The 21,592-nt window shown below is 33.4% G+C and overlaps 3 protein-coding genes across 3 annotated transcripts; 1 reads left to right on the top strand and 2 right to left on the bottom strand.

Annotated features, from left to right (window-relative positions):
• Window positions 1-257: 257 nt before the first annotated feature.
• LOC113394146 (DNA repair and recombination protein RAD54-like) lies at window positions 258-2,789 on the top strand. Its single transcript, XM_026631356.2, has one exon. The coding sequence runs from the start codon at window positions 390-392 to the stop codon at window positions 2,685-2,687; it is 2,298 nt and encodes a 765-aa protein (XP_026487141.1). The 5' UTR covers window positions 258-389; the 3' UTR covers window positions 2,688-2,789.
• A 1,905-nt stretch (window positions 2,790-4,694) lies between these two features.
• On the bottom strand, window positions 4,695-12,209 carry LOC113394147 (protein adenylyltransferase SelO-like). Its single transcript, XM_026631357.2, has 12 exons — window positions 11,818-12,209; window positions 11,309-11,472; window positions 11,032-11,112; window positions 10,523-10,686; window positions 9,797-9,972; window positions 9,386-9,485; window positions 8,324-8,484; window positions 7,139-7,260; window positions 6,649-6,778; window positions 6,385-6,511; window positions 5,166-5,278; window positions 4,695-4,950 (listed from the first exon to the last, which is right to left on the bottom strand). The coding sequence occupies exons 1-12, from the start codon at window positions 12,007-12,009 to the stop codon at window positions 4,828-4,830; spliced, it is 1,653 nt and encodes a 550-aa protein (XP_026487142.2). The 5' UTR covers window positions 12,010-12,209; the 3' UTR covers window positions 4,695-4,827.
• A 1,262-nt stretch (window positions 12,210-13,471) lies between these two features.
• Window positions 13,472-21,189, bottom strand: LOC113394150 (hsp70-binding protein 1). The gene is made up of 6 exons (XM_026631360.2): window positions 20,877-21,189; window positions 17,962-18,048; window positions 17,094-17,286; window positions 16,213-16,431; window positions 15,576-15,731; window positions 13,472-15,009 (listed from the first exon to the last, which is right to left on the bottom strand). Exons 1-6 carry the CDS (start codon window positions 20,979-20,981, stop codon window positions 14,708-14,710), a joined length of 1,062 nt encoding a protein of 353 aa, XP_026487145.1. The 5' UTR covers window positions 20,982-21,189; the 3' UTR covers window positions 13,472-14,707.
• Between the last annotated feature and the right edge of the window lie 403 nt (window positions 21,190-21,592).

Raw genomic sequence — 21,592 nt, 5'->3', positions numbered from 1 at the left:
ACCTGTGTATTTCCATGTGTCAAAATTGTATTTAAAATTCACATTGTTTCATTCATTTAATTTGCATTTCATTCACATGAATTTATTATTTTTAAACTAATCTAGAATTTGATTTAATTTAGAGATGCATTATTATTAATTGTAAAATATTTTGATTGATTAACTCTATACTCTAACACTAATCGTACTAGTAACTTTAAAAAACGAAAATGACATAAAAACATTGTCATATTGTCAAATCTAAACGTCAAACAAGTATTGACATGTATAAAGTTCTGATTCAAATTGTAACATTTTAAAATTAATATTTAATATAATAAATTTCGAAGCTGGTACAACTATTTTTTTGTAATTAAGAAATGGATACTTTTTTATAAGAACTTATAAAAATGAGGCGCAGTTTGGCGCCGAGTCAAATTGGCTCCGGTGAGAATGTATTTAAAAGTCCATTACTAGGTTCAAAAAGGAAAAAGCGGGAATGTACGAAAATACCGCTAACACAAAAATCCGCTTCTCAAACATTATCGGCAACTGATCACGAGAATCTAATCAAGCAAATATTGAACAAACCATTCAAAGTTCCTATATCAAATTACGTATCTTCGTATTGCAGCAAAAGTTTAGGTTTAAAGCGAACTCAATTAAGAAGGTCACTACACGATCCTGATGAACCGAACGCACTCGTTTTATACCGGCCTCCGTACATACCCGAACATGAGAAAATGAAAATGAATGCTAACGACATAAAGGTGGCTGTAGTTGTTGATCCGATTTTAGGAAACATTTTACGTCCTCACCAAAGAGACGGAGTTCAGTTCATGTACGACTGCGTTACTGGAAAACAGATTGAAAACGCTTATGGATGTATTATGGCTGATGAAATGGGTTTAGGAAAGACTCTTCAATGTATAACCCTCTTATGGACTCTTCTTAGACAGGGGCCAGACTGCAAACCTACAATAAGCAAAGCCATAATCGTATGCCCGAGTAGCTTAGTTAAAAACTGGTATAATGAAATACAAAAGTGGCTCGGCCAAAGAATTAACGCTTTACCAATGGATGGTGGTTCTAAAGCTGAAATAACTCTAAAATTGCAACAGTTTATGAACACATTTGCTGCAATTAGAGTTGCAACCCCAGTATTAATTATATCTTATGAAACATTTAGGATATATTCTAATATTTTGCATGCATCTGAAGTAGGCCTTGTTTTGTGTGATGAAGGCCATCGTTTGAAAAACTGTGAGAACCAAACATACCAAGCTTTAATGGGTTTAAAATCAAAAAGGAGGATATTAATATCTGGTACCCCCATACAGAATGATCTAACGGAGTACTTCAGCTTGGTTCACTTTGTAAATGAAGGGATACTTGGTACAGCACAAGAATTTAAGAAGAGATATGAAAATCCAATTTTAAAAGGTCAAGATGCGTTAGCATCAGTCCCTGAGAGGGAAAGGGCACAAGAATGTCTCCAAACTCTAACGTCAATAGTTAACAAATGTATGATTCGCAGAACTAGTAGTTTACTTACAAAATACTTGCCGGTCAAGTTTGAACAAGTTATTTGTGTGAAGATGACGCCTCTACAAACTCAAATATATAAGAACTTTATTAACTCGGATGCTATCAAAAATAAATTTTCTGGAACAGGAGAAAAGAATACACTAAGTGCTCTGTCCAGTATTACTTCACTTAAAAAGCTATGTAACCATCCAGATCTAGTCTATGATAAGATAGTAGAAAGATCTGAAGGATTTGAAAAAGCAAGAGATCTACTACCAACTAATTATGATATCAAAGATGTCCGACCAGAATATTCTGGAAAGCTTATGATTCTAGACTGTATATTAGCTAATTTAAAAACAAACACAGATGACAAGATTGTTCTTGTGTCAAATTATACACAAACTCTTGACCTGTTTGAGAAATTATGCCGGAAAAGGTGCTATCAGTATGTGAGGCTGGATGGATCAATGACAATCAAAAAGCGAGCCAAAGTTGTCGAAAGCTTTAATAATAAAGATTCCAAAGAATGGATTTTTATGTTAAGTTCAAAAGCTGGAGGATGTGGATTGAATCTCATTGGTGCAAATCGTTTAATCATGTTCGACCCAGACTGGAATCCAGCAAACGACGACCAGGCAATGGCCAGAGTATGGCGAGATGGCCAAAAGAAACCTTGTTATATATATAGATTATTAGCCACTGGTACGATAGAAGAAAAAATATTCCAACGGCAAGCCCACAAAAAAGCTCTCAGTGACACAGTAGTTGATCAAAATGAGGAATCATTGAGGCATTTCACATCAGATGATTTAAAGGACTTATTCCGCTTAGAAGAAAATACATTGTCAGATACTCATTGCAAATTTAGGTGCAAACGATGCATAAATAATATTCAAATTACTTTGCCGCCTGAGAACTCGGATTGTACTTCAGATTTATCCAACTGGTATCACTGTGCTGATAAGAAAAATTTAGCAGACATAGTCCTTAAACAATGCTGGGATCTTGCCAAAAGTATATCCTTCGTTTTCCATCACCGCTCAGCTCAAACTGAAGCACAGATGATTGCAAATAAAGAAGAAGATAAAGAGAATGTTCAAGAAAGTAAAAGAAGAAAAATCGAAATAGATGAAGACTATTCCGAACCAGATGATATTGGGGATGAAGATTATGTGTAATTTCGCTAATTTATAAGTTAGGTTTTAATGTTTATTAAGATTTAAATATATTTCTTATGTTATAGCCGAAAAGTAATTAAAATTATCATATACAAGTAAATAATATTAAATGACTGTCTGTGATTTCAAAACAATTTCCTTATATTATTTAATATTGCTTTTTGCAAGTCACCAATACCAAAACAAATTAAACAAGATTTTGTTTGAAATAGATAAAAAGAAAATTAATTTATAAACATAAACATAATCAGCCTGTAAATTTTCCACTGCTGGGCTAAGGCCTCCTCTCCCGTTGAGGAGAAGGTATGGAGCATATTCCACCACGCTGCTCCAATGCGGGTTGGTGGAATACACATGTGGCAGAATTTCGTTGAAATTAGACACATGCAGGTTTCCTCACGATGTTTTCCTTCACCGCCGAGCACGAGATGAATTATAAACAAATTAAGCACATGTAAATTCAGTGGTGCCTGCCTGGGTTTGAACCCGAAATCATCGGTTAAGATGCACGCGTTCTAACCACTGGGCCATCTCGGCAATTATAAACAATTCAATGATATTTCCGTAATATTAAATAGATAAGTAACGATATATTTATTCACATATTTTAACAAAGAACTCTGATAAATTCATAATTAATGCTTACTATGACGTAATTGAAAAATCGGTATCGTAGTAAATCAAGTACCGCAGTAACTCATACTATAATTAATTTAGTTGCAAACTGAAAGGAAAAAAGCGATCATATGAATTAAGCATAAAATTCATTATATCGTAATTCTAAAAAATAAATAAGACTTAAAAATTATATTACAAAATTTATTTATTTTTACTATAAGATCTTTTATACTTGTTTTTTTTTTAATCTCTATTCTCTATTAACAAGGAATTTCGGTGCCCTAGCCCCTAACTGTCACACCTGTCATTAACTCAACTAAATCTGACTATGAATTTTGATTTTTAATTGAAATAAAACAATAATTATAAATGTCGATATTTATTTTCCTTAAAAATAATTAACCTTTTAAATAAAAATTTCATAACAAACTTTTATAGGATGAGTTCGGGCGAGATCGCCAATAGGGCGAGATCGTACCGATCGGAATTTCGGCTGGTTAGACCACTTTTTATATGTTTACTAGTCAATAAAAGTAGTTTTATGAGCATGTCTGGAGAACAAGCTTAAAAAAATGCTCAAATCAGTCAAAATTCAATCGGTACGATCGTACCCCATTGGCAACCTTGCCTCAACATACTATACTTAAATAAAACAGGTTTATACCTTAAACCACTATTAAAGAGAAACTCATACAGCTAACATAATTACGAACTGCCAATTTTTATTTGTTGCCAATACTTATTGAAGATATTCCTTTAAAATCACTAAAATGTAAGATCGAAGTCTTCCCATGTGATAAATCTTGGTATTCTTTTTAGGAAAAATTGCTTTTTTGCCTTGTTCTATCGCAGGAGTAGATAAACGCACCATAGATTTACATATTCCAAGCGATTTGCTAATAACTCGGCTATATTATGCACTACCAACAGTTCTTGATTAATTTATTTATAAAAGTCCACTTCGACTTAACTCTTAAGTCGAAGATAAGTTTTATCTTAAGAACCTTAAGGTTGCTTCCAGAATTCCGATAGCACCTGCCGACTTCAAACCCATTTAATTAAATCAATTATGAATATCATAGATTATTCAAGATCTCGACGAAATTACGTTAATTGTTTATTTGCCGTTACAAGTCTTTTGGTTGGAATAGGATACAGATTAAAATACTCCGATAACAGACTGTTAAGGTAACTTTAACCTTACTTGATGTATGTAACATAATATAAATTAATTAATGGTTCGGAATTAGTCACGAAAAGGTCTCTGGTCATTCCTCCCCTTAGCTAGGACATAATTAATATAAATTTATGAAATTATTTGTCCTTTCAATTAACCTAAAACCTTTAAAAAGACACAATAGAAGGCATCAAATTGAAACAAGTTTAAATGTATTTTTTTACATATCTTTTTCGCTGACCTTGAAGGACTACACCATATTCACACTTACAATCCTATTGTTTACGTAATTTGTTTATTTAAATATTATAAATTATTTACAAGATGCTGTTATACAATGATTCTTCAACTGGAACAGCTTAGTTTTAAACCAAAAGACCAGCTCGGTGGTTGGGCAGAGTATCCTAATTTTTCCGCCTCTTCGTTTATTTCATACGGTTTTCTGAATATTTTCAACAGCAATCTCACCTGTTAATCAAATAAAAAATATATATACTTTCAAGAATTGTATTAATAATTTTATATTTGTTATAAAACATTTTTTTAACTAGTTTCGCGTGTGAGGTCAGGTCTTAGATATCAAGTCAATTGTAATCATTTGGAGTAATACGAGGCACGCAGCATCACAATCTAAATTTTTGGTTTGTCAGCGCACACACGAGTTATATACTGATTATATTGACCTTGTAGAAATCATTTTTCTCAGCATCAGCGATGGCCTCCTGCAGTATCCAGTTCCTGGGAACGTAGAGGGGATTCACTTTCAGCATCCGCGTTCGTCGTTCTTCATTCCCAACTGTGGACAAAAGTTTATCTTATGTAACATGAAGATTCAAAAGTGCTTGCGATTTTGACATATATATAAAATATTTTCTAAAGTTTCATATATTTGTTTTTGCAGGAGACACACGTTTATTGTATTTGTTTTATTTATAATATTATATAATAATAGTAAATTCATTTGTTATTATTATTATCGTGTTTAGGTGTAGGTTTATTATTAATTTTGTAGTGTTGGTACATGCCATTATTTTCTGGTATTAATAATCAGGTTGCTACCGATTTGATGTAGATTATTCTTTAGTAAGACTTTTTTTGTATTGCAGTGCGTTTTGGAGATGGTTTTGGAATTTAATCTAAGCTGGTCTTTGGGATTTCACCCTCTTCGAGACTATTGACTTGTTAGGTGTTAATTAAATGTTCTTGTAATATATATTTTTAACGAATCTGTAAACATACAATATTGCATTCAGCTAACATAATATGAAATGTTAACCCTTAATCGAGCAGAACTAAAAATCTGTTTTTCAAAGCTTACGAATATATTTTTGGGTCATTTTGGATATCAGTGTATATAAAATCATATATAAATTATTGAAACTGAAAATTATGAAATGTATTTATTTCAGATTATTTTTATGTAAAAAATACAAACTAAAAAGTTACCATTTCAAAAATATTTGGGAATTTAGCTAGCTTGGGAGAGTGGGAAAATAGTTTCCTGTGTCCGATTAAGGTATAACAAAAAATAACTGACTTAAAATTTAATAAGGACAAAAGAGAAAAGTTACTACTGAGTTTCTTGCCTTTCGGTAGAATCTTCATCTCAAACCGATTGTTTTAATTTCAAAAATCATGTAAAATTTTGCTCTTTTTTTACGGCATAAGTTGGTAGACGAGCATATGGACCAGTTGATAGTAAGTGGTCACCACCAACCATAGACAATGACGCTGTAAAAAATATTAACCATTCCTTACATCGCCAATGCGCCACCAAACTTGAAAACTAAGATGTTATATCCCTTGTGCCTGTAGTTACACTGGCTACAAAGCCCTGCCACCAAGGATATAGCCCATTTGAATAAAGTATATTTTGATTTGATTAAAAAAACTTATACAAACCATTTTCCTTCAGCAATCTTGCTCTATATGTCTCCACCCATTTCTGCCACCCTCCAGCTTTGCTTATTTTAGCTAACGACCATTTCTTGCCTAAAATATCCTTATTGAGTAACACCTCTTTATCTATCTGTAAATAAAGGAAACAGTAACATTTTTAAATTTTCATCAGAAATAACAATAACACATGAATAATTAGAATTCCATGCACTTAAATTGTACAATTTATACTTTCAATTAGAGGCCATTACGTGATATATGACTAACCTCGGCTAATTGTCGGAATGTGCAAGTGAAGTCGGCGCTCGTCTCCTGCATCAGTTGCAGGAACTCATTCACGAGCGACACGTCGCCATCTTGAATTGTTTCTAAGCCGAATTTCGCTAGGTAGGTTTTTCTGTAATAGTAATATTTGCTAATAAGTTTACAATTATTTATTCAACTATAATGAAATTGAAATTAAACGTACAGTTAGGCTGACGAATGAGCCACCTAATGTCAAATGGTCACCACCACCCAAGAACGTTGACAATTTGATATAAATATGATGGTAAGTGGTCACCAGCACCCATGGACATTGACAATGACACCCTAAAAATCCCTTACATTTCCAAACCGCCATCAACGTTGGGTATTAAGATGTTGTCTCTTGTGCCTGTAGTTACTCTGACTAACTTACACTGCAAACCGGAGCACATAAGTACTAAGATGATACCGCGGCACAAGGTTCTTCCACCGAATTAGAGCAAATACTTACAAGATCCTATCCTTGAGGTATCCATCGAGAGTTTTGAAAACATCCTTAATCTTCTCTTTGTTACTGTCTGTCAATATCGGTTCCAACGCTACGGCGAACTTCTCCAGGTTCCAAAGTATTATCTACAAAGATATTAATTAATAATTAAAAAATACATTACAATACAGCTAAATCATATACTTCAATGTAATCTGGTTATTTAGATCTGATTATTGGCATACAAATCATAATCAGCCTGTAAATTTCCCACTGCTGGGCTAAGGCCTCCTCTCCCTTTGAGGAGAAGGTATGGAGCATATTCCACCACGCTACTCCAATGCGGGTTGGTGGAATACACATGTGGCAGAATTTCGTTGAAATTAGACACATGCAGGTTTCCTCACGATGTTTTCCTTCACCGCCGAGCACGAGATGAATTATAAACACAAATTAAGCACATGAAAATTCAGTGGTGCCTGCCTGGGTTTGAACCCGAAATCATCGGTTTAGATGCTCGCGCTCTAACCACTGGGCCATCTCGCATGCATTGGCATACAATACCCAATTCAAATGTACTTGTAAAAATTTGTTCGAATAGTAAATATGATCTGAGACTAGGTGGATTAGGACGACAGGCAAACCTTAGTACGACTAACTTATGCCTCTAACATTCGGTCAGACCTCGGACTGCACCCCATCTCTCTCATTCAACATTAGCTCTATTCACTCTAGGTCCTAAACGCCAGTTGGTAAAAGGCGCTTAAAGTGTTTACAGAAATACTCATTTATATGAGTAAAAAAAACGTCAAAAATCACCGGAATATATGTATACAATGATTCTATTAATAAGAGATTAAACATTTATATAGTACGTTTTCTTCAAGTAAATCATAAATATTTGACACAAGATCCCCTTTAGAAAACTATTGAAAAAAACGAATCCGGCATAATCGCTCTTAAATAAATAAACTTCGTGTGCAAAACCCCGCAAATGTAAATAATATAATAATAAATAAATAAATATTGGACAACATCACATACATTACTCTGATCCCAATTTAAGTAGCTAAAGCACACTTATATTGATAAAAAAAATGTCATAATATTCTGTCACGTTTATTAACCAATAAACAATAGAACAATATCAAGTACGGCAAATCTGAACTTGAACCTTCCCCTCCCCCTTCTCCTCTAGGAAACACTCACCTCCGGCTGTCTGTTAAACGCGTAGCGCCCCATGTCATCCGACGAGTTGGGGACGTAGTGCTTGTAGTAGTGGTCTATGAAACCATACGGCCCGTAGTCTATGGTCAGTCCGAGTAGGCTTATGTTATCTGTGTTTAGTACACCGTGAACGAAGCCTATACCTGCAAATACAACTCTGTTAAAAAGTTATCCTCGTCCTAAAATTAATAAAGGAAACTTAAACATTGTAGATGCATATGTGGTACCCCTTGGCAGATACAGGCAGGCCACGCCGGGCAATGGCGGGAGGGCGGACTTCCGCGCCCTCTATTCCCTTACTAACATAATCCAATGTTTTATGGAAAACTGTCAGACTTTAATGATTATTTAATTTCCTGAACCCTATTCAATTTTAGAAGCTTTGATTTTTTATATCTATATAAATATAAATAAATATTGGACAACATCACATACATTACTCTGATCCCAATGTAAGTAGCTAAAGCACTTGTGTTATGGAGAATCAGAAGTAACGACGGTACCACATACACCCAGACCCAAGACAATATAGAAAACTAATGAACTTTTTCTACATCGACTCGGCCGGGAATCGAACCCGGGACCTCGCAGTGACGTACCCATGAAAACCGGTGTACACACTACTCGACCACGGAGGTCGTCAAATAGAGTCTATATAGATTGTCAAAGCTGAGTTCACGTCGAAAAACATTGTACCCAACGATTCTACACTGCGTATGCGCACGCTAGTAAAGAAGTACAACGTTTGGCGAGTGTCAAGTGTCAACATCAAGAAAATAAAATTGGTTCGTTTATAGTGCTTATATATATAAGTAAATGCCTTAAGCTTAGAAGCGAATATCAAGTGTCTCTAGTAGTCTCTATTGTCAATACACGCCATCTTGGCTTATAAATTATAATCTATTCCGATGGCAGGTGGAGTAAAGATAAATAAACAACTTTGACCTTGAATTAACATAACATCATTCGAAGTCGAGATCTAAATTATTAATTCTTATCGTAACTTTAATATAATAATAATTAATTTAATATAATAATTGTTACCTTGCCATGTAGCAACCATGTCCAAGTTTCTGTGAGCTACTTCAGAGTACAACTCGACGTATCTGTCTTCATTGTTTAAATCAATGTTAGGGAAATGATGCTGTGTACAAATATTACTACTTAATATTATTTACATTTCATAAAAAACAAACATCTATGTAAATTAGTCAAAAAAAGTTATATTGTTTTTATTAAGGTTTTAGTTTAGTTATAAAACCACTATATTAAAAGTAAATAATAATTAAAATATGATCATTTCAATAATATAGTATTGAGATAATATTAAAATATTTAAATAACCAATGCCCATAATTCACCTTCAATTTTTATCTTCATAATTATTATGGCGACACGTTATGGCAATATGGCAGTAAATAAACAAATAGCATATGTTTCCGAAAAATATGTTACCTTAATAATGAAATCGGCCAATGTCTTCGCCAATTTGGGTTCGTTCCGTTTTTGCAATATCTCGAAGGAACCAATCCGATACCACGCCGGTGCGACGCGCAGCACGACCGCAGCGCGCTCCTGTCGCGACATACCGCTGTACGTCTTGTCCCTCCACACCTTGTGATCATCTGAAACTGGAAACCCATCAAGGTAAACCATACCGAACTCCAGTCTGGATCGTACCACACACTCATCAGTTATTATCACCTCTAGATATGAATCATATGTTGTATCCTGGTTTGAAAGGTATCTGTATTTACATGACGATTTCTAATTCTCATAATGTCTACAGCTAAAGGTAAGCTCTAGGTGGCTCAATAGCTGATCTGCTTCTCAAATTAAATATATAGTTTTGATGTCTTCATAGTAATTATGCTTCAATTATTATACTAACAATGCAAGAAGGACACAAACTTCTCTTAACAACACACTCAGAATTATATTTTGGAGTCATTTTAATTTGAAGCGATTTCGTGACGCCCACATATGGAAAAGATATTGCTGGTTTAAGCATTGATTTTAATATTCCTGCAACACGTGGGTAAATATGCTGTCCAGCATGAACAAAAAAGGGGATTTTTTTAATAGACCAGTTTCATGATAACAGCCAAAAAGTGTGTAAGTGTTTATTGTTGACATTGATTGAGAGTTGTCAATACTTAAGAATATGTCAAAATAACTTACCAACTAGCGCCCCTGCCCTGGTGGTTGGTATGCCAAGATAGTAGCAGGCCTCGCTGGCCACCATCTCCCTGATAGAGGAGCGAAGGACGGCGCGTCCGTCGCCGAACCGTGAATATGGTGTTTCACCAGAGCCTTTAAGTTGAGGCTGCCAAGACTCTCCTTTACTATTTAATTAAAAAAAACATCTCTTGAAACTAACTACACTAACAAGAATTCATTATTAATGTATAAAATAGTACAAATTTAAATTTCAAATATATTTATTTAAACATAAAGATTATATATTAGAATGTTTGTAAACATGTAAGACAAAAGTACACAATTAATTAATTAACATTGGATTTTTTCTTTTTGTCTGGTTTCAATGAATAAAATTTAATATCAGGATATTTCAATTTTCCGGTCTATTTAAGAGTAAAGCTTAACAAAGTCATAGGATAGGGCTGCAAACTTCAAATCACTAGGTGGCATAATCTATTGAGATTTAATACTTATTTGTTCAATATTACCTGTTCACATATTCACCCAAAATATGGGCTCTTCCATCTCCTAACTGATCAGCCCAAAAGCCAAATTGATAACCACCATATCTACAACAATAGAACAGAACAAAACTATTAGCAAATCACATGGATATGTAAATCTGAGGTTTGTTTCTCTTTGCTCCTTCTTCAATTGAAATGTACATAAACATACAAATATACAACAAATTAATTCTGTAGTCAAACATATTAAAATTTTATAACTATTTAAAGATTTTATATTCATTATTTAAAGTTTACTTACCGATGTGAAACACTCATAGTTCCTTCAGGTGCATATATTCCGGCTACAAAGTTTATAAAATCCTCTGACTCTGATACCTTAGGGTCCAAATCAAAAATATCTGAAAGAGCCTCATCGGACGCACACACAAGATGGAGCTTGCCTTTGAGAGGTTCTGTTGGTACCTGTATAGAGATGGACGATGAATAATTATAATGAGCTTTGAAGAAATTTAATATGCCAGAACACCAAAATGAGAATTTCATAACATTATAAATAATATAAGATCACTTATCATTTGCAATTTGCTTATGAAAACTCCTACTGATATCAATTTCATTATTGTTATTACCACTCTATACAATTAGAATATTATGTTTTTAAATCAAAACCATGTAAAACTTCGTTTCATTATTATTTGTGTAATAGTTGCATTACATTAAGTCACACGGTGTTAATTTGTTAGTGAATTGAACATAAATCATATTTATATAATGAATTATATATTTTATATTGTAACCGAAGGATACCTTGGAAAAAACTGCATTTTTCACGGCTACCGGAACATTATACTCCGGATTTTCGTCTATCGGTAACTCCGCATAGTTTGGTGGACTCTGGAACTTCCATTCCTTAAAATCACTCACTAATTTAGCCATGCCCGGCACAGGTAACTTTTGTTCTTGAAAAAGCACCGTAAATGCGCAAAAAGCGCGCCGCATTAGTAAACAGTATACGAGTATTTGTTTTTCTTAAGCTAGTTTATTTATCACGGTAGACATAACCGATATACTATGATTTTTATATGGAATCCAATTTTTGGAATATTTATTATTTGTCATATATTTATGAATCATGTAATATTAAATAGTTTCTTTCATTTTATCAGAAATAAATATGCGAATTGCAGACTAAGCATTGCTATTTGCTGTAGACTTCTGACAATTGATTAGGCAGGTTGACAAGTTAGTTGACATTGACATTATCACAACAAATTAATAATGACTATTAAGCTATAGAAGAATAAAGCGTCCTGTACACGTTTTGCCAATATTTTGCCGTTACCAAGACTACCAATACTACTCACTTCATGTAATACATCTTCCATTCGCAAGATATCGAGCGTGAATGTGTCGATGATTTTGATCTTGGATCAGATCGGCTTGGCGGCTAAGCCATCCCTGCAACATATCCAAAAATCAACCTTCTCTGTTCATTTGCATTTCTCGGCCTGTTTTTTGTATATTTATAATGACTAATATAGAAATTAATTAAATAATCAATTTTCAACATAATTAATAAACTAAGCAATTAGTAATTAGTTATGCGGATGCGTGCATAAAATCATGTTAGTTATATTTTTGTGCGTGTATGTGCGTTTATACACAATACAGCACGTTGTATTATTATTTTCAGCATTTTGTTTATAGGACGTCACCTTACAATAAGAAAAATCAACTGATTATTTTTATGAATGAGATATATTATCTTCTGTGTGTGTGAATTAAATACTCATAAATATATTTTTTATGTTTCTATATTATTTAGGTATGGGCTTCTATAAAAAAATTAAGATACCAGTTATATTAAAATTCTATAAATAAATTAAAAGTTTGTTTTTGGATACAAATTAATAATTATTATGAATTTAGTTAAATATTAATCAAGATGTCTGCAATTCTTTACTGGTGTCCATTCATGTGGCTTTTTAGTTTTTAATAATTGTCAGTAGCAAAACCCTCCTTCTAAATGATAGCATTTGTAAATAGATGATAGATAACTTCTCTGTTTAGAATGACAAAGACAATAAAAGATAAAAGTATCACTTTTTGTGCATTGGTGTTCAAAATTTAGTTTACTCTTCTTTTCTTTTGGGAGTGTATGTAGGATACTCTTGGAAAACCGCTACAAACAAAACTGACAACAAAGAGACATAAATTGCATTTATGATGAGCTCGTATTAACCAATTTCAAGAAGGTAAATCCGACACGATCGGAGGGGTTTAGACTTTGGGCGCAGGATAATTTCTCAACAGAAAACCACAATAAATATTTTTAGTCCGATCTCGGGCTTATGCCTTTGCAAATCACCAATTATTAAAAAAAATGTCTTGAGCAGAAATTATTTAAAATGAATTGTTAATGCTTATTATTAATCTCAGATTGGAACAAAATGAAACACCATTCAATATTGATATAAGTTTATTGTTATACAATTGAGAATTTTTATTACATCGATAATACTTAATTTAAATTACCAATCAAAACCTACCAAGTCAAATCAATCGACCAGTAAAAACCTTTTTGATCCGTCAATAAAGTTCCGAGTTACACATTAGTAAATAAGTTTAAAACGTATCCTAGCGCGCAACGACTTTGGCCTGTTACTCACTTGTGACGTGTGTTTTGAATTCGCTTCGTGGATCGCTGATTTAACAACATATATTATAAATACTTATTTTTTGTTTTTATTTATATTTAATGTTGTTTAATTTCACCAGAAAGTTGCTTTACAAAAAGACAAAATGATATTATTACTAGAATTGATACATTCCCTGTGTACAATTCCGTCTTATCTTACTTACGACGTTTTTTAAATAAAAGGATTTTAACTTTTATTTAACGGTGCAGCTACACACAATTTTATATGTATTGAGCAAATGCAAGACGCGTGACGCGTCTTCCGGGTCAAGTGACGTCACACACTAGACCATGGCATAAAACAAAACTATTTTTGCAAGGGCTTTCCCATTATATTTCATTTGCAGAAATCTTTTAAAAAATCCTCCCCATTTTTTTTCTCTTTTTAATGTATCCTATAAAAAATTAAACCTTTTTAATTTAAAATTAATAGACATATTAAAAGACTTACAAAATATTGGTTAGGGTGAGTTTGACCAAGATCGGCATCGGAGTGTTGTCGTAGCTATCTAAATTCCAGTCAATATAAGCAGTTTTAATAGCTGGAGAACAAGGTCAAATAAAAAAGAGATCGAATCTTGCAAACTTCATTGCCGATCTCACTCCAACTCACCAGATAGCACAGTCAGTTTAGGTAATTAAGCCTTTTAATTATCTAATCCCACTGGCATTTTCGGACAGCTAGGCGATGTTTTTTGTCTGATGTTGCCTTAAATTAAAATTAAACAACTTTGGAATTTATTGTACGTTGTGCAATACAAGATAATTTAATATATTGATAATATCAGTATGTTGTAATATTATAAATGTTTCTGAATCATGTGGTGAGACCCTTGATGTTTTATTCATCTTTGTCATTTGAAATTGTCTAAACATTGAAATAGCAAAATAGTACTAAATACCATTTAAAAAATCTTACTATCAAATTTAGTATAGATATTTCGATTACGCCATATTGTGGTATAAATAAATGACTCAAAAATACTCGCTGCGCCCTTTCTATCTGTCAACTTCGCTGTTCACAACTTCCACTTGCGGACAACTGTCGAAAACTCTCAAAACGGCATAGCAGTACTCCTTTTCTTCTATAAAACCATCGCCCACAAATTCTGGGACGTCGAGGTGATCTATTATTATCTGCTTAAGGTTCAGTGTGGGTTCCCTGAATTGCTGTAAGACGGTCGGGTCTTGGCCTTCTAGCAACGTCTGTAGGACGCTCAGTATTTGTTCTGAGGATGCATCCCGTCCTGATTTGAGCTTTTCAGCTATTATTTTCACAATGTTGTTCTGAATGAATTTCTCTGTGGAATATTAATAGTATACATATAGTTACAGTATATGACTTCGAGCTTATTATCAAAGTTCTAAATAAAATACACAATAATACAGTTATGGAATGGTATATCCTCCATATATTTATAGGTTAACATAAGCAGATAATATACATTGTAGTATTTCAACCTGTATAATTTGAGCAGCAACATTGCTGAAACTGTTGCAGTGGTTTGAGATATGCCGAGATAGCCCAGTGGCTCGTATGAACCACACGGATCACGATCAAGCCTGGTCATAACTGAGTTCACATATTCTTAATTTGTGATTATATTATATTTCCCGCTCGGCGGCGACCAAACACATCGTAATAAAAACTGCATTTGTAGGGTGCATGATCCGTTGGTCCTGTAGTTACTCTGAGGTAACTAAAGGCACATCCCTCATGTGACATAATAGTTCAAAGACTAGTGTCGAGGTGGCCTATTGGAAAGGAATGGTTAATATGTCTTACAGTGCCAGTGGTGAACACTTATCGGTCAGTAAGTTTACCAAAATATTATAAATAGAATAATACAAAGTCTATGTATGTTACCTTTAGCATCAGGATAGTTTTGGCACAGATAACGAATGAGGAAAGCAGCCTTAGTCCTGGCGGAGACGTGCGGCTGCTCCAGCGCGTTAGTGAGCGTGTCGCACCCACCCTGCGCGATCAGCTCACGGCAGCCGGGGTCGTACTCGCGTACTGTGCCTATATATTAATATATTTTAGAAATAATTTGAACATTATAGAGTATGGAAATTTGACAGGAATCGGTGAGGTTTTACCGTTATACATTTTGAAGATATTTCGTGAGGAATTCACATATTTTTAAAAAACCCATGAAAATCGGATAATTAAACTTATTTTCATTCAGCCACTTAGTCATTCTCATTCCAAGAAGATCCTTCACTGTTTACTGAGTACAAGGTTATGTAAATTTTTTATTTAAATTATTTTAATAAATATGCTTTTTAGTTGTAGTCGTCTAGATCACATTCTCTCAGTGGCCAAAAAGACACAAAACTTAGGAACAACATATTTAAGTATTTCAAAAATTTAACGACAAAAATATTTACAACGAAATAATATTGCAATAAGTTTTTAATTGATCAATAAAATCAGCGATTATAATTGGTTTAAAGCGAGCGTTACTTCATACATATCATAAATAAAGAAAATTTTAACTTACATGAAATAGCAGAAATGCATTTAGCCAGTGCATAGCCTTTCTCACTGTTGGCTAAATGTAGGAGTACGTTGAGCAGGCCATATTCGAGCACCCGCTCCTGGCAGTGCGGGTTGTTCTGGCATATTTCAGCCAATAGCTGGCTGGTGCGAATGCGTATGTCTTCATTTTCACTTCCATAGCAAATTGGAAACACTGCAAAGCCGCCCAATTTTTGAAAATCTGAAAGAAATATACATATAAGATTTTCTATTAAACGTACGATGGTGCTCTTAATTATATCGTCGCCATCATGGCATACGAGTGGACCCTAATGGTGCGCTATTAGAATATCATTATTAAAACGCAGAATATGAAAACGAAAATCATAGGAAGTATATAAAGAGATATTGCCTCGAGAAAAAGTGGTATGTACCGTATACATTTGCAGCAGACCGAACCTTTCCCTTTCCTTGCTTCTCTTTAGTACTTTGCGGGAAACGAGGATTTGATTTAAAACCATTATCCACGTACAAAATATCATGATGATCGTAAAAACGCGTGAACGAAACAAACAACCTTTCGCTTAAGATATAAGTGCCAGTAAAGACCTCCGACGACGACCTCCGTGGTCGAGTGATGTGTACACCGGTTTTCATGGGTACGCCACTCCGAGGTCCCGGGTTCGATTCCCGGCCGAGTCGATTTAGAAAAAGTTCATTAGTTTTCTATGTTGTCTCGGGTCTGGGTGTTTGTGGTACCGTCGTTACTTCTGATTTTCCATAACAAGTGCTTTAGCTACTTACATTGGGATCAGAGTAATGTATGTGATATTGTCCAATATTTATTTATTTATTATTTTAAAGAGAATCGACGAACGAACGCGGATCACAGCTGGTGCTCACCCATAGCAACATCGATGTCATCAACAAACTCCATCATATTGTTGAAAGCTGCCCTGATGTCGTCGGGCACCGGCTGGCCCAGTTGCACGCTCTTTATAAACTCAACATTGGTGAGTATTTTAATTCCTCTCTGCAACACCTTTGGCACGTCCACTGTGAGGCTCTTCAAAGCTTCTTCCAAGAATCTACGCCTCTGAAATCATTTACAAAATTTAATAAAAATAGATAAATTTGAGGTGCTAAATTTGATTGCGGGTTCAAACCCAGGCAAGCATCACTGAATATTTTTTGCTTAATCTGTGTTTATAATTCGTTTCATGCTCGGTGGTGAAGGAGGACATCGTGAGGAAACCTGCATTTGCATTTCAATGAAATTCTGCCACGTGTTTATCATTGGAGCAGCGTGGTACAAACGTGGTACGTGGTGAAACTATCTTCAAATAACCTTCCCCTCAAAGTGAGGGGAGGTCTTAGCCCAGCAGTGGGGCATATACAGGCTATAACTTTGCTTTGGTATGTTGGTGACTACGCATCACACAACCTTATCGTAACGTCGTCCTAAATAATTAAAAAAGTATCGCGAACAAAGCCAGAATATATGGAAAAGGTTTTATTGCTAGGCAATTTTTTTAAGCTTTATCCTATTAGGGAAAATGTTATGCAGTTAAAACACAGCTTGTTTTCTTTTCAGCAAATCATAACACAATAGTGCTTTTATGCACATCAGGCCCCGAGGAAAACTCTTCTCTTGTCAAAATTACGATGTAGTCAGAAACCAAAGCAATCCTTTATTTTGAAGTAGTTATTTTAATAAATCAATTTCATTAAATTGATAAACAATTGTAAAACTGTAAGAAAATTAAATTACCTCTTCATCCAAAGCGCTGACCGCCGAGCTAGTCGGCCCATCATCTTCGGTCTTGTTTGTGGCGTCAATAGCGAAACGAAGGAGAGTCTGAAATCAAAGCAAAAATATATCCATATCTTTTGTGCCATCTCGTACGTCTCTACTCGCTAAATCTAATATAAATGCTAAAGTAAATTTGTCCGCTCTTCACGCTTAAAACGCTGAACCGATGTAGATGAAATTTTACTAAGGCGATAGTTTGAGTCACGGGGAAGAACATAGGCTACTTTTTATTTCACTTTTTAACGTCAATAAAAATTGTCGCTTAGGATTTCAATAATATAATGCTGCAAAATTATTTATGTACTGAATAATTAATGTTGAAATAACAACTTCGATACTATTTCGCTGATTAACATTAAAGTTGACATGTGTATTATTCAAAATGCAATTTGCAAAATGTTTTTATATGAACCATTTTGTAGTTACAAGCCACTGCAACTCACAATTTCTATAACGCTCAACCGATTGCCATGATAATTTAGTGCAATTCGTATTGAATAGTTGAAATTAATTTAAAAAGACAAGGAAATATAAAAAAAAAGAACAATAAGTCTTTAGAGGCGTTATTATAAAATATTGTTGTTCACAAGTTGGATTCTTGGCAAAAACTAGTTCACCCTTAAATTCCCTGAATCTGTTGACAAAATCGCTGAATTGGCGACACTCGAATGCGAAAATTGCAGTAATTACCATGGACATTGGAACATAAATTACAATCAACGACACGAATTACAAAGGCAATTATAGTTAATGTTTGTATATAAAGTAGGCAGAGCACCGTCGTAATCTGGTCCAGGATGCTAATAGTGCTAAAATGCATTTTTCAAATAATATTTAAATTAGACTTTATGGCACACAGACAATATTATACAGGTGTGCATTAAACATCGTAAAACTCTGGCAAATAAATCTACCATATTCTTAACTCCACGGTATTACTGTCAATTTTTGGCAGAAAAGTTTATTGACTATTATCAGCCCTAAGCCTAAACCTTAAGCACTTTTTATGCTTTTGTTAGCATCACAAGTTAAGAAATGATCTTTATATTAAAATTCAAACTGTTGCATTTTTAATTTACACAATAAAAACATCCACATTATGTATAAGGGTTTATTAATATTGAAAAACTGAATTAAAGACAAGAATAGGAGAACTAGGTAATTAAGCTGTCAATTAACTTATTATCTATATAAAATTAATATTACTATGATACATAAATAGCAAGGCATATAATATATTTATATAAAAATGCAACCATTGCATGTTTGTGGCTGCAAAATCTAAAGCATCAATATATGGTCTTGAAATCTCGACCCAACATTGTAGTTCAATATGCTTGTGTTTTTATAGAAAAATAAAACATGTTAAATCCCAGGTGTCCGCTGACTGTAATTTTGATGTATAATATTTCTCCACTAACATAACTTGTGTTAATATAGTTGATAAAGTATTCTGTCCAAAGAGCAAATTCAATAATCGATGATGAATTGTTACAAGTGGTTGTATAAATATCGCCATATATGATCAACAGAATATGTTCTAAAGTATAAGCTGTTACGATGATATTTGAACGAAAATAAAAGACAATAGATTGTTGCATATTAACCAGATTCATAGAATACATCAAAAGGTCATAATATCAATGTTGAATAAAATTCTGTAAAAGTCATATAATACATTTGTAAATACATCAACAAAGGCATTGATATAAAACTAATTGGACTTTCAACAAGGTAAGATTTAAATTAACCTCATAATATTGAGTCAGCTGATATTAAAGGAGACTGCATAGCATATGCTTTTGATAGCTTTACCATTCCTAGTCCAACATAATTTATACATTTGCATAATATGGATGGAATAGTACCAGAATGAGCTATAGGCACTTAATTTTCTGGTAAATGACCCCCATTAGGATAAGTCAACTAAAGATTCAACCAAAATTTCTAATCAACTTCAAACAAGTAAACTGTATGTGAATATTTTGTCTGCATGTTATAAAATATAAAATAAAATGCTAAGCTTAAATGAGGATATTCGTATTGCAATGTGCAACAATTTGTTAGCACAATTGGAAATGACAACACAAATAGGTCTATCAATGCAACATTAGACAGAGAACTGCTCGGAGAGCAATCATACAATAGAGTATGATTATCCAGTTGTTATGTTTAAGCCCAAAATGGAGATATAAAATTTAATCCATCCATTTTCTAGAACTCATTTATTCTTCATTTTCTTTCCATATATAACAAAGACACACCAGCACACAAAGCAGCCTGTTCAATTGAATGATTTGTTTACATGTTCAATCTATGTTCGCTAGAGTCATTTAAGTTACTTCCCTATTTATTTCATAGCATACTAGCCACTGAGTCTAGCTAGTAATATTATTTTTGTAATGTAACTTTATTATTTATCAATGCTTCGTATGATTTCTATATTATGTTATGGTATAAAATTAGTAATTTAAAAAAAAATCCTAATTATGACTTTAAATTTTATTATGAATGCAATACAAATTTTAAAAACCTAAAGGTGGTTTTTAAAGTGATTAAAGCAATATAAATCATATATGTAAATTAAGTTATATAATTAATATCTATTTATTAATTGATCATCATCATCATCATCCTCCTGCCCTTATCCCAATTTTACTTGGGGTCGGCGCAGCATGTCTTCTTCTTCCATACTTCTCTGTCGGACGTCATCTCACAAGTAATATTCTTTCTAACCATTTATAATAATTTACGCGATAGGAAAGTAATATTTTTATTTTTTATGAATATATTTAAGAACAAGAAAAAATAAAATAAGACGCACGTCGCTGGTGCTACATTTATAGAAATATTTTTAATTTTAAAAAATGTACCTGCAAATTAGTTGGTCGTCGAGGTTGCATCGACAAGCCTTGCTCGCTTGGGTTAGGGTATGTCAGAGCACCCGCAACATGGTCCGCACGATCGCTTGATTCCATTTTGGACTAACGAAATAAGTATTTACTGAATACAAACAAACAACAGTTTCTCAAGTACACTGTGTCACAACTGGTCTCCCTCGATGATGTTTTGGTATATAATAACTTTGTGTTTAAAGAGACACTATGAATCAGACCTCACGCGTTAAATTCTAGAATTTTAAAGAAAAATCAATAAATTGAGTATTTGACAAATTGGAGTGACAATACTGAATGATGTTTTCACAATAGAAAATAAAATCTCCACATGTACAATCTGGCAAATGTTTGTTTGTCATATCAAGACGAATTATGTATTATCTTTTAATCATATTGCCAAATTAAAACCTATAATAATTTAATTGTTTATATTCTTCATGAACATCGATTGAAAATTAAAGGTTCCAATAAATCTAAAATAAATTATATAAATAAAATGTATCTTTAAAATAATAAATACGTATTTTGTTAACTCGTATCTCATAGAAAATAAAATAATTACGACACGATAATGATATCATTTTATAATAATATTAATAAAAATAATTCACCAAAGCCATCGTAAACAGCAACATTTATCATTATTGCTGTTTATTGCTTTGAAATTGGTTTTTAAAAACTTGTTAAAAGAT

This window comes from Vanessa tameamea, chromosome 21, assembly GCF_037043105.1.
Source record: "Vanessa tameamea isolate UH-Manoa-2023 chromosome 21, ilVanTame1 primary haplotype, whole genome shotgun sequence".
Classification (NCBI taxonomy): domain Eukaryota; kingdom Metazoa; phylum Arthropoda; class Insecta; order Lepidoptera; family Nymphalidae; genus Vanessa; species Vanessa tameamea.
Note: the sequence above shows the minus strand (reverse complement) of the source record. Positions and strands in the feature narration are given on the sequence as shown.

Coding starts and splice junctions, on each gene's coding strand:
- LOC113394146 (XM_026631356.2), top strand. CDS start 390: ATGAGGCGCAGTTTGGCGCCGAGTCAAATTGGCTCCGGTGAGAATGTA.
- LOC113394147 (XM_026631357.2), bottom strand. CDS start 12,009: ATGCGGCGCGCTTTTTGCGCATTTACGGTGCTTTTTCAAGAACAAAAG. Junction 10,687..11,031: donor TTGGGTGAATATGTGAACAG/GTAATATTGAAC, acceptor TTAATTAAATAG/TAAAGGAGAGTCTTGGCAGC. Junction 6,512..6,648: donor CATTCCGACAATTAGCCGAG/GTTAGTCATATA, acceptor CTTTATTTACAG/ATAGATAAAGAGGTGTTACT.
- LOC113394150 (XM_026631360.2), bottom strand. CDS start 20,981: ATGGAATCAAGCGATCGTGCGGACCATGTTGCGGGTGCTCTGACATAC. Junction 15,732..16,212: donor ATGCATTTCTGCTATTTCAT/GTAAGTTAAAAT, acceptor ATTAATATATAG/GCACAGTACGCGAGTACGAC. Junction 15,010..15,575: donor AAACTATCCTGATGCTAAAG/GTAACATACATA, acceptor AATATTCCACAG/AGAAATTCATTCAGAACAAC.